Genomic DNA, 12,977 nt, shown 5'->3' with positions numbered 1-12,977 from the left:
ACAAGTTAAAAGTCTTTTTTCTGTTTGCGGCTAAAAGAATTTAAAAAAAAATGTTTTCCACCGGAGTACCCCTTTAAAGATTTATAATATTACAATTAAACTGCTGTACACAACATCCTTTAGGACAGTGCTTCCCAATCAGAGTGCCTCCAGCTGTTGCAAAACTACAACTCCTAGAATGCCCGGACAGCCTTCGGCTGTCCGGGCATTCTAGGAGTTGTAGTTTTGCAACAGCTGGAGGCACCCTGATTGGGAAGCACTGCTTTAGGATCATGCTGCATTTACTGACTTGCAAATGATCATTATATCTTATTTTTACAAGTCCGGAATATCAGCCAATAAGCTTTCCTTATTTTTCTATTTCTGCCCAATAAATTGCTGCCATGAAGCCCAAAGAAGAACGAATGTCTACTGTATGGCAAACATCCAGATAGGGACGCATAGCTCGGGAAATCCCGGCTGTCTTTCCTCTGCGATGATGGACATTCCCGTCTTCTCGATGATGCTTCTTAGTATGTGAATGTCTCTGATGACACTGCTGTCCATGGGGTCGAGCCTGCAGCCTTCCCTTCCTACATTATCCTTCAGAATAATAATCCCATTGTCTTTGAGGCCATTTTTGCAGCGTAGCAGAAACTCCAGAAGATCCTTGTCTGTCAGGTAACCTGAAAAAAAAATAAAAAAAAAACAGGAGCAAATCATTAAAGGGGTACTCCGCCCCTAGACATCTTATCCCCTATCCAAAGGATAGGGGATAAGATGTCAGACCCCCAGGATCTCGGCTGCGGCACCCCGCTATCATTACTGCGCAGAGCAGACTCGCTCCGTGCGTAATGACCGGCGGTACAGTGGCCGGAGCATCGTTACGTCACGGCCCGCCCCTCAATACAAGTCTATGCGAGGGGGCGTGGCAGCCATGACGCCCGATCCCATAGACTTACATTAAGGGGGCGGGCCGTCACATCACGAGGGGCGGAGCCGTGACGTCACGATGCTCCGGCCCCTGTATTGCTGTTCATTACGCACGGAGCGAGTCTTAGGATAAGGGAAGAGATGTCTAGGGGCGGAGAACCCCTCTAAAGGGAGTGGATTTATTTATTTTTTTTTCAAATCAACTGGTGCCAGAAAGTTATACAGATTTGTAAATTACTTCTATTATTTAAAAAAAATCTTAATTCTTCCAGTACTTATCAGCTGCTGTATGCTCCAGAGGAAGTTGTGTAATTCTTTCCGGTCGGATCACAGTGCTCTCTGCTGTCACCTCTGTCCATGTCAGGAACTGTACAGAGCAGGAGTAAATCCACATAGCAAACCTCTCCTGCTCTGGACAGTTCCTGACATGGACAAGGGTGTCAGCAGAGAGCACTGTGGTCAGACGGAAAAGAAATTCAAAAAGAAAAGAACTTCCTCTGTAGTATACAGCAGCTGATAAGTACGTTGAGATTAAAAGCTAAGTTTTATTCACTTCCCACTCCTACTTTATAGTTACATTGCTGGAAGAATCTATTTACATGGTGGACAGACACCAGTAGAATGTCCATGTATATATTTCTGTTGCCCATAGCAACCAATCACAGCTCAGCTTTCACTTTACCACAGTATTTTAACCCCTCCTCACCTTTTAAAAATCATAACACTTTAAATTTTGCACCTACAGACCCATATGATGGCTTTTTTTTTTTTTGCGCCAACAATTTTACTTTGTAATGACATCAATCATTTTACCCAAAAAATCTATGGCGAAACCCCCCAAAAAATAATTGTGCAACAAAATTGAAGAAAAAAAAAACAGCATTTTGTAAATTTTGGGGGCTTCTGTTTCTACGCAATGCGTTTATCGGTCAAAATGACACCTTCTCTTTATTCTGTAGATCCATACGATTAAATTGATACCCAACTTAAATAGGTTTGATTTTGTTTTACTTACGCGCATGAACGTCCCTGTGTGTCGTCGTCAAGGCAACGTCATTAGTCCGGGGCCCGAAGCGCGGAGAAGAGGGCCCACTGGTGAAAATGGACAGTCCAGTTGCAAAACTACAACTCCCAGGATGCCCGGACAGCCATCGGCTGTCCGGGCATGCTGGGAGTTGTAGTTTTGAAACATCTGGAGGTCCGCAGTTTGAAGACCACTGCCGGATCTTCTTCATCATCCATACCCCCCTTTAGTTTTCTACTCACCTCCTCTCGATGGGAAGGAAGGGTGAGCTGGTCCGGGCCATCTATGCTGCAGGGACCGTCCGGTGGGGAGGGTTAGTTGTTCTGGGCTGTCCATTTTCACTGGTGGGCCCTCTTCTCCGCGCTCCGGGCCGGCCTCGGACTAGTGACGTTGCCTTGACGACGACACACAGGGACGTTCATGCACGTCCCTGTGCGTCGTCGTCAAGGCAATGTCACTAGTCTGGGGCCGGGCCCGATGCGGAGAAGAGGCCCCCCCCCGGTGAAAATGGACAGCCCAGAACGACTAACCCTCCCCACCGGACGGTCCCTGCAGCATAGATGGCCCGGACCAGCTCACCCTTCCTTCCCACGGAGGGGAGGTGAGTAGAAAACTAAAGGGGGTGTCTGGATGATGACGAAGGCCGCAGTGGTCTTCAACCTGCGGACCTCCAGAGGTTTCAAAACCACAACTCCCAGCATGCCCGGACAGCTGATGGCTGTCCGGGCATGCTGGGAGTTGTAGTTTTGCAACATCTGGAGGTCTGCAGGTTGAAGACCACTGATAAGGGATTGACAGGCGGAGAGTTTACTCAAGTATAAGCCGAGGGGGCGTTTTCAGCATGAAAAATCGTGCTGAAAAACTAGGCTTATACTCGAGTATATACGGTAACTACATGCAGGAAAATGTTTACGTTTAAAAATGTCCCCTTCTGACCCCTATAACTTTTTAATTTTCTGTATATGGGGATGTATAAGGGCTACATTTTTGCGCCATGATCTGAAGTTTTCATCAGTACCATTTTTGTTTTTATCTGACTTTTTTATCGCTTTTTATTCATTATTTTTTATGGTATAACAAGTGACCGAAAATACGCTATTTTGGTCTTTGGCATTTTTTTACATTGACCGCGCGGTTTAATTAACAATATATTTTTATAGTTCGGACATTTACACACGCGGCGATATTAACTCCTTAAGGACACATGACGTACCGCTACGTCATGTGTCCCGATCCTGCGATATAACGCGGGGTTACACGGTAACCCCGCATCATATAGCGGCGGGACCGGCGTCATAGTGAAGCCGGGACCCGCCGCTAATAGCGCGCGGCACCGATCCCGGTGACGCGCGCTATTAACCCTTTAGCCGCGCGCTCAAAGATGAGCCGCGCGGCTAAAAACGAAAGTGAAAGTGCCCGGCTAGCTGAGGCAGCTGTTCGGGATCGCCACGGTATAATCGCGGCATCCCGAACAGCTGTAGCACAGGAGGAAGGTCTCTTACCTTCTCCTCCGCTGTCCGATCACTGATTGAATGCTTCAAGCCTGAGATCCAGGCTTTAGCAATCAATCGCCGATTTCACTGATTGTTGCCATGCAACGGCAAGGCAGCAGTCTGTGAATGAAATCAGCCATTGCAAGCTGATAGGTCTCTATGGCACCTATCAGCTTGCAAAAAAAAAGTGTAAAAAATAAAGTTAACCTTTTCAGGTATTCCCTTCTGAATTAAAAGTTTGAATCACCCGGCATTTCCTAGTAACAAAATAAAACAGTGTAAATAAAAATAAAACTACACATATGTGGTATCACCGCGTGCAGAAATTTCCGAATTATAAAAATATACCACTTTTTAAACCGCACGTTCAATGGCGTATGCGCAAAAAAATTCCAAAGTCCAAAATATTGCATTTTTGATCACTTTTTATACCACAAAAAAGTGAATAAAAAGTGATAAAAAAGTCTGATCAGAACAAAAATGGTACCACTAAAAACGTCAGATCACGGCGCAAAAAATGAGCCCTCATAGCGCCCTGAACACAGAAAAATAAAAAAGTCATAGGGGTCAGAAGATGACAGTTTTAAACGTATAAATTTTCCTGCATGTATTCAGGATTTTTTTCTGAAGTGACACAAAATCAAACCTATATAAGTAGGGTATCATTTTAACCGTATGGACCTACAGAATAAACATAAGGGGCCAATTTTGCCGAAAAATGTACTGCGTAAAAACAGAAGCCCCCAAAACTTACAAAATAGTGTTTTTTCATCAATTTTGTCGCACATTGATTTTTTTCCCCATTTCACCGTAGATTTTTGGGTAAAATGACTAATGTCATTACAAAGTAGAATTAGTGATGCAAAAAATAAGCCATCATATAGAATTTTAGGTGAAAATTTTAAAGAGTTATGATTTTTTAAAGTTAAGGAGGAAAAATTGAAAATGAAAAAACAGAAAAAGCCCCGGTCCTTAAAGGACATCTGCAACGGTACAAACACTTATCCCCTATCCTCAAGATAGGGGAAAAGTGTTTGATCGCGGGGGGTCCGGACGCTGGGGCCCCTGGCGATCTCCTGTACGGGGCCAAGGCTCTCCCGTGCAGGGGTCGTGCCAGCCGCAGCATGACGTTGCGGCCGGCACGCCTCCTCCATACACCTCTATGGGTGAGGCGGGGAGGCAGCATTCGTGCCTCCCTGCATCCCCCATAGAACTGTATGGGGACGGGGAGGAGACGTGGCGTCACCGTCGACCTCTAGGTCGACACTACGTCACCATGAGCGCTAATGCCGGCGCCCTGTTAGGGAGATCGAGGAGGGTACCAGCGGTCGGACCACCGCGATCAAACACTTATCCCCTATCCTGTGGATAGGGGATAAGTGTAATTCCGCTGCAGTTGTCCTTAAAGGGGTTAATTTAACCCCTTAAGGACGCACGACTGAGCTGCCGGGAATGCTTTTTTTTTTTTTTTTTTTTAAGTGTCCCCAAGAGGTTAAGGTATGAAAGCTGAGCTGTGATTGGTTGTTATGGGCAAAAACAGACAGTTTTGGTAAATCTGGGCCTATATGTTCCATATGGATCATTACACCAACCTGAGACCCACTGCATCCAGATGACATCGTACTTCCTAGCAGGAGGTGTGAAGTCTTGCAGACAGTAGCAGTAAAGCGTTTCTACCCTTTCGGCAACGTCTTCCAAATAGTTTTGGGCTTCTTCTAAGAAGGGCTCCGTCATATCCACCAGCTCAATGTTATTAACCATATGTAGGAGAACGTGTTTGCTGACTCTTCCGATCCCTGAACCACAATCAAGTGCAAAGCCTGTCCCAGCTTTTCCTGGTCCCTGGTTGGAAATAAAAAAAGCTGAAGTTATTTAAATGGGTTATCCAGGAAAAAACAGTATTTTTATATATATCAACTGGCTCCAGAAACTGGCTTCTATTAAAATTTTTTAATCCTTTCCGTACTTGAGCTGCTGAAGTTGAGTTGTTCTTTTCTGTGTAAGTGATCTCTGATGACACCCGTCTCAGGAACTGTCCAGAGTAGAAGTAAATCCCCATAGCAAACCTCTTCTACTCTGTTCAGTTCCCGAGACAAGCAGAGATGTCAGCAGAGAGCACTGTTGCCAGACTGATAATTTTGCACCTACTGACACATATGAATGCTTTTAGGTCCGGTCAGAAAACTGTATGCAGGGCAAAAATGAGACAACCGGAGTCAGCGTTTGACTCCGGTCGGCTCATTGAAATGAATGGGGCTTGGGCTGGATCCGGCTGGGATACGGGAGCGGACGGTTTTCGCCCCTCCCAACCGGATCCAGTAACCGTACACTACAAACGTAGTTTGAAAGCACCGTTATATAGGTTTCATTTTGTTCTATGTCTGGTAAAAATCATAACTACCTGCACGAAAATTAATACTATAAAAATGTCCTCTTCTGACCCCTATAACTTTTTATTTTTGTGCATATGGGGATGTATGAGGGCTCATTTCTTGTGCCGTAATCTGAAGTTTTTATCAATACCATTTTTGTTTTGATCGGACTTTTTAATCGCTTTTTATTCATTTTTTTTATGGTTTAAAAAGTGATAAAAAAATACGCTATTTTGAACTTTTGAATTTTTTTTACTAGGAACGCTGTGCGGATTAACAATATATTTTTATAGTTTGGACATTTACGCACATGGTGATATCACATATGTTTAAATTTATTTTTATGTACATGTTGTTGTTTTTTTTATGGGAAAAGGGGGTGATTCAAACTTTTATTAGGGAAGGGATAAATCACATTTATTAACTCTTTTACACTTCTTTTTTTGCAATGTTAGAGCCCCCATAGGGGACAATAACATGCATTACACTGATTGAATACACTGATCAATGCTATGCCATAGCATTGCATTGGTCAGTGTTATCGGCAGTTGATTGCTCAAGCCTGGATCTCAGGCTTGGAGCAATCATGCCCGGATCGGACAGCCAGGAGAAAGGTAAGAAGCCTCCCCCTGTCCTCTCAGCTGTTTGGGATGGCGCGATTTCACCTTGGTGGTTCCGAACAGCCCACTGAGCTAACCGGTGATACTTTTCTCCCATTTTAGATGCCGCAATCAACTTTGACCGCAGCGTCTAAAGGGTTAATACCGGACATCAGCCAGATCGGCGATGTCCGGTATTGGCCACGGGTCCTGGTTGCTGATAGCAACCGGGTCCTGACGGGTATGAGGCGCGCTCAGCTCCTGAGTGCGCTTCACATAACGGGAGCCAGCCACGAGCGTAAATATACGCTCGTGGTCATTAAGGGGTTAATAGTGATAGTGAATATCAGATGATGGGCGGGGTTAGACAGTCAAGAGGTGTTTATTAGGCTTACGCACCCTTTAATGTAAAACATTTACACCCCCTGATTGTATAACCCCGATTGTAGTGTACGGTTAGACAGTCAAGAGGTGTTTATTAGGCTTACGCACCCCTTAATGTAAAACATTTACACCCCCTGATTGTATAACCCCGCCCATCACCTGATATTCACTCCCATTATTAAAATTAAGTTCACACCCATCTGACTGATTCCCTGATTTGTCAGACAAACTATAAACTCTTATATCTCAGGAAGGGAAGAGCAACTGTAAAAAGGTGTTCTATTGGGGCTCCCTAATTACAGTAAAATATACATTCTTGGGGGTGGGCCCCGGGGTACTCCGCCCCTAGACATCTTATCCCCTATCCAAAGGATAGGGGATAAGATGTCAGATCGCCGGGGTCCCGCTGCTGGGGACCCCGGGGATCGCTGCTGCAACACCCCGCTATCATTACTGCGCAGAGCGAGATGGCGCTGCACGTAATGACGGGCAATACAGGGGCCGGAGCATCGTTACGTCACGGCTCCGCCCCTCATGATGTCACGGCCAGCCCCCGTCAATACAAGTCTATGGGAAGGGGGTGTGGCGGCCGTCACGCCCCCTGCCATAGACATGCATTAAGGGGACGGGCCGTGATGTCATGAGGGGCGGAGCCATGAACTCGCTCTGTGCAGTAATGATGGCGGGGTGCCGCAGCAGTGATCCCCGGGGTCCCCAGCAGCGGGACCGCGGTGATCTAACATCTTATCCCCTATCCTTTGGATAGGGGATAAGATGCCAGGGGCGGAGTAACCCTTTAAGATTGGAGAAATTTTAGCGTCATAGTCCACACCAACCTGCGCAATAGCCATGTTCAGCTGTTACTTATACACACAGGGGAACACTCCGCTTTTTGATTTCATGTATTATATTGACCAGAAATGACAGCTATCTGTTTGGGTCATCAGACTTACAATTGGGCTGGGATTTGTGGGCCATAATCCAGATGCAAAAATATATCCGAGTAAACTTGTCATAACTGGACTTAGTTTTGCACCATTGCTGGTTGTGGGATTCGGTAGCAGTTCTCCTTTATGTCCATACAGCACACTAATGAAGTGGAGGAGATAAACACCATCTTCTCTAAGTGACATATAACAAGTGGGTGTTGAATTAAAAGCCAAGCTATTAATCCGTTCAACCTTTACAGGAAAATTAGAATCCTGTAGATTTGGCAGACGCTAGCGTATATCATGTTTGATTTCCCATGCCAGCAGCTTCCATATGTCACCTTTAATGCCTGTAGCTTTAAAGGGGTACTCCGGTGAAAATCTTTTTTCTTTTAAATCAACTGGTGGCAGAAAGTTAAACATATTTGTAAATTACTTCTATTAAAAAATATTAATCCTTCCAGTACTTATTAGCTGCTGAATGCTACAGAGGAAATTCCTTTATTTTTGGAACACTGATGACATCATGAGCACAGTGCTCTCTGCTGACATCTCTGTCCATTTTAGCAACCGTGCATAGCAGATGTATGCTAAGGGCAGCATGGTGGCTCAGTGGTTAGCACAGCTGCCTTGCAGTGCTGGGGACTTGGGTTCAAATCCCACTAAGGACAACAATAAATAAAGTGTTATTATTATTATAATAACGTCAGCAGAGAGAACTGTGGTCGTGATGTCATCACAGAGCATTCCAAAAAGAAAAGAATTTCCTCTGTAGTATTCAGCAGCTAATAAGTACAGGAAGGATTAAGAATTTTTAATAGAAGTAATTTACAAATATGTTTAACTTTCTGCCACCAGTTGATTTAAAAGAAAAAAGGTTTTCACCGGAGTACCCCTTTAAAGGTGTACTCCATCCCTAGACATCTTATCCCCTATCCAAAGGATAGGGGATAAGATGTCTGATCGCGGGTGTCCCGCCGCTGGGGACCCCCGCAATGTAGCATGCAGCACCCACCTGTATCTGCTTCCGGAAGCGCTGGAGGTTCTGGCTCCCGACCACGGGGACGGAAGATCGTGTTGTCACAACTCTGCCCCTGTGTGATGTCACGCCCCGCCCCCTCAATGCAAGTCTATGGGAGGGGGCGTGACATTCGTCACGCCCCCTCCCATAGACTTGCATTGAGGGGGCGGGGAGTGACATCACACGGGGGTGGAGTCGTGACATCACGATCTTCACGATCTTCCGTGGTCGGGAGCCAGAACTTCCAGCGCTTCCGGAAACAGATACAAGTGGGTGCTGCATGCTACATTGCGGGCGTCCCCAGCGGCAGGACACCCGCGATCAGACATCTTATCCCCTATCCTTTGGATAGGGGATAAGATGTCTAGGGGTGGAGTACCCCTTTAAGTGATCTGTCATCCTCTATAAGCAGATAGATATTCAATATTAACATTTCATCACAAGAACATCACATCACCATTAAGTGGATCTTTAAAATATCTTTATTGCTTATGTCAACAGGCAGAATTTGCGTAAAGACTCCTACACTAGTTTACTGTATAATGCACCGTAAAACAAAAACAGGGACCTTTTCAGCAGAAACATATTTACTCGACTTTTTACATCTTCATAAGCATGTTTTAGATTATCTTGTATTTTCTTGTAGTCACGTCTTTACATCTGGGTACTATAAAATCTACACAGAGGTTGAGTTACTCTGTTAATGGTTTACTTATCCTGTACTGATATTAAAGGGGTACTCCGGTGGAAAACCTTTTTTTTTTTATCAACTGGTGCCAGAAAGTTAAACAGATTTATAAATTACTTCTATTAAAAAATCGTAATCCTTCCAGTACTTATTAGCTGCTGAATACTACAGAGGAAATTCTTTTCTTTTTTGAACACACTACTCTCTGCTGACATCTTGAGCACAGTGCTCTCAGCTGACATCTCTGTCCATTTTAGGAACTGGAGGAACTCTCCAGACCAGCATTTGTTTTCTATGCGGATTTTCTCTGACTATGGACAGTTCTTAAAATGGACAGAGGTGTCAGCAGAGAGCACTGTGCTTGTGATGTCAGCAGAGAGCACTGTGTACCAAAAAGAAAAGAATTTCCTCTGTAGTATTCAGCAGCTCATAAGTACTGGAAGGATTAAGATTTTTTTTTATTTTTTTAATTGATTAATTTACAAATCTGTTTAAATTTCTGGCACCAGTTGATAAAAAAAAAAAAAAAAAGGTTTTCCACCAGAGTACCCCTTTAAGCTGAAGAAGGTTTGTTCTCCTCTTGAGATGCACTGAACATTCTGCTTCCTATAGTTTCCCTATTAGCGCTGACCTCATACCTCATCCCTGTTAGGTCAATGTATTTACAGACCGTGTCCTTCATGTTTGCATTGCGGAAGATTTAGTGCCTACAGTTGGCACAGTAAGCTAGAGAGCACCCACAATAGGCAAGCTCAGCTACAGTACGCAGTTGTGGACGTGTATGTTAGCGCAGTACTTACAGGTTCCAAGCAGTAGCCGGCAGAACTCTGAATACATCATAAAATATAAAGGGGCTATAAAACATGATACTTTGCCATTAAAATTAACAGGACATAAGTAAATGATATGCAAAGTTATTTATTTATGTACAGTGAAGGGAAAAAATATTCCTTCGACCCCCTGCGATCTTCCTGCAGCACCCGCATTCTATGCAGGTGCTGCGTCTCCAGTTTCGGAAAGCCCCGGGTTTCCGGGACTGGGGACGTGATGTCACGCCACGCCCCCTCCATTCATGTTTATGGCAGACATATAGACATGAATGGAGGGGGCGTGGCGTGAAGTGACGTCCCCAGTCCCGGAAACCTGGAGGTTTCCGAATCTGGAGACATAGCACCTGCATAGAATGCGGGTGCTGCAGGAAGATCGCAGGGGGTCCCAGCGGCGCCCCCCGCAATCAGAGATCTTATCCCCTATCCTTTGGATAGGGGATAAATTTTTTTTGCCCGGAATACCCCTTTAATAGTCGGTTTATTTGAACAGTGAGAGACAGGATGACAACAACAAAAAAAATCCTGAAAAATGCACTTGACGTAAATTATGAATTAATGTGAATTTTACTCTTTTATACAGGTAACAAGCTGAGATTAGGAGCACTGTCTTAAAGGGAACCAATCATCAGATTTTACCCTATATACCGTATTTATCGGCGTATAACACGCACTTTTTAGGCAAAAAATTTTAGCCGGCCAAAGAACGGTACCGGCACCGATAGCCAGGGGGAGAGAAAGGGCAGCGGCACCAATTGCCGGCGCCGCTGCCCCGTTGCCTCCCCCATCCCCGGTGGCATAATTACCTGGGTCGGGTCCGCGCTGCTGCAGGCCTCCGGCGTGCGTCCCCTTCGTCGTTGCTATGCGCTGCGCGGTGCATGACGTCAGTGCGCCGCGCCGTGCATAGCAACGACGCAGGGGACGCACGCCGGAGGCCTGCAGCAGCGCGGAACTGACCCAGGTAATTATGCCACCGGGGATGGGGGAGGCAACGGGGCAGCGGCGCCGGCAATGGGTGCCGCTGCCCCTTCTCTCCCCCTGGCTGTCGGCGCCGCTTCTCTCCCCCTGGCTGTCGGCGCCGGCAATGGGGCGCCGGTACCGATAGTCAGGGGGACAGAACGGGCAGCGGCGCCGATAGCCAGGGGGAGAGAAGGGCCGGCAGCACGGCTCTAGACCCCAGGAAAGGCAGGGGGAGAGAAGCGGGCAGCGACGGCCTCTCTCCCCCTGCCTTTCCTGGGGGTGTATCGGGGTATACACGCGCACACACGCACCCTCATTTTACCATGGATATTTGGGTAAAAAACTTTTTTTACCCAAATATCCTTGGTAAAATGAGGGTGCGTGTTATAGGCCGGTGCGTGGTATACCCCGATAAATACGGTAATGCTTGGCAAAGCGTTATATAGGGTAAAATTGTTGTCCTCACCATTCCCGGGGGATGCTCCTGCCCCCAGGGATGGTGAAGATATGAAGTTATAAACTAGTCACCGCCACGGCCGTAAGTAGTCACCTGGGCGGGGAGCTCTTCTCACCTACTCCCGTTCTTCGGCCGGCAGCGACGCCCCCTCCGCTTGATTGATGGGCCACGTCATTGTTACGCTCACTGAACAGACGGAGCAGAGCGATGACGCGGCCCATCAATCAAGCGGAGGGGGCGTCGCTCCCAGCCAAAGAACGGGAGTAGGTGAGAAGAGCTCCCCGCTCAGGTGACTACTTACGGCGGCGGTGACTAGTTTATAACTTCATATCTTCACCATCCCTGGGGCAGGAGCGTCCCCCGGGAATGGTGAAAATAAAGATTTTACCCTATATAACGCTTTGCCAAGCATTATATAGGGTAAAATCTGATGATTGGTTCCCTTTACTGGTAATGCTCTTAATCTCTGCTTGTTACCTGTTTAAAAGACCACAGAAGCAATCAGTTAGATTCCACCATCTCCCCCATGGCCAAGAGCTGTTCAAGGATGTCAGAGCCAAGATTGTAGAGCTACACAAGACTGGAATGGGCTACAAGAATATCACAGGAGGATCTTGTCAATGATCTCAAGGCAGCTGGAACCATAGTCACCAAAAAAGTATATGGTAACACACTACACCGTAAAGGACTGAAATCCTGTAGCATCTGCAAGGTCCCACTGCTTAAGAAAGCACATGCACCGACCCGTCTGAAGTTTGCCAATGATCATCTGAATGATTCACAAGGTTATAAAAATAACTTTATTCATCAATATGTGTTAATTTATTAGGCAATTGAAAATAATATTTGATCGTCAGACAGCCCCTTTAAGTTTTTGTTTTGGTGTTATAAACATTTCTACACCAAGCTAACTTGGTTTAACTTGAAGAAAACAAAGAGTGTTTAAAGGGGTATTCCGAATTGTAAGTGTTTTTCTATGAATTTGTCCAGCCGGTCAATTTCTCCTGGAGCCAGTCCCAATGCACAAAGCTTCTTGTGTCAGGGATTTTTAGGACCTGCGCTCCGGGGGCACGTGCGGGCCTTCAGCGCATGGCCCCATCACCTTCTGCTGTGAGCGGGGCTGGGATTTGCATCGCGGGACGCGCCCGCATGCGAATCCCAGCCCGTCACTCACCTCCTGTTTCTTCTGCCTCCTCCCCGGCCTCTCTGCTCCGGCACGCGTGTGCCCGTCCCCTAGGGTGCGCGCGCGCCGGAGCTCTGAAATTTAAAGGACAAGTACGCCCATTCATTAAGTAAACACATGTGGCTCCC

General features: G+C 46.2%; 1 protein-coding gene across 4 annotated transcripts in view; it reads right to left on the bottom strand.

Moving 5' to 3' along the window:
- Positions 1–273: 273 nt before the first annotated feature.
- The window catches only part of NTMT2 (N-terminal Xaa-Pro-Lys N-methyltransferase 2), an 87,764-nt gene continuing 75,060 nt past the window's right edge, over positions 274–12,977 (bottom strand). For 3 of the 4 annotated variants that reach the window (XM_056523676.1, XM_056523679.1, XM_056523675.1), the window contains exons 3-4: positions 5,022–5,271; positions 274–665 (exon numbers count right to left, since the gene is read on the bottom strand). In XM_056523676.1, coding sequence (XP_056379651.1) covers positions 409–665; positions 5,022–5,271 — 507 coding nt within the window. In that variant the 3' untranslated portion in view covers positions 274–408. Of the gene's footprint in view, positions 666–5,021; positions 5,272–7,737; positions 7,874–12,977 lie in introns of all 4 variants that reach the window. The other variant, XM_056523677.1, reaches the window with a different exon arrangement.

Source organism: Hyla sarda, chromosome 6 (assembly GCF_029499605.1).
Source record: "Hyla sarda isolate aHylSar1 chromosome 6, aHylSar1.hap1, whole genome shotgun sequence".
Classification (NCBI taxonomy): domain Eukaryota; kingdom Metazoa; phylum Chordata; class Amphibia; order Anura; family Hylidae; genus Hyla; species Hyla sarda.
Note: the sequence above shows the minus strand (reverse complement) of the source record. Positions and strands in the feature narration are given on the sequence as shown.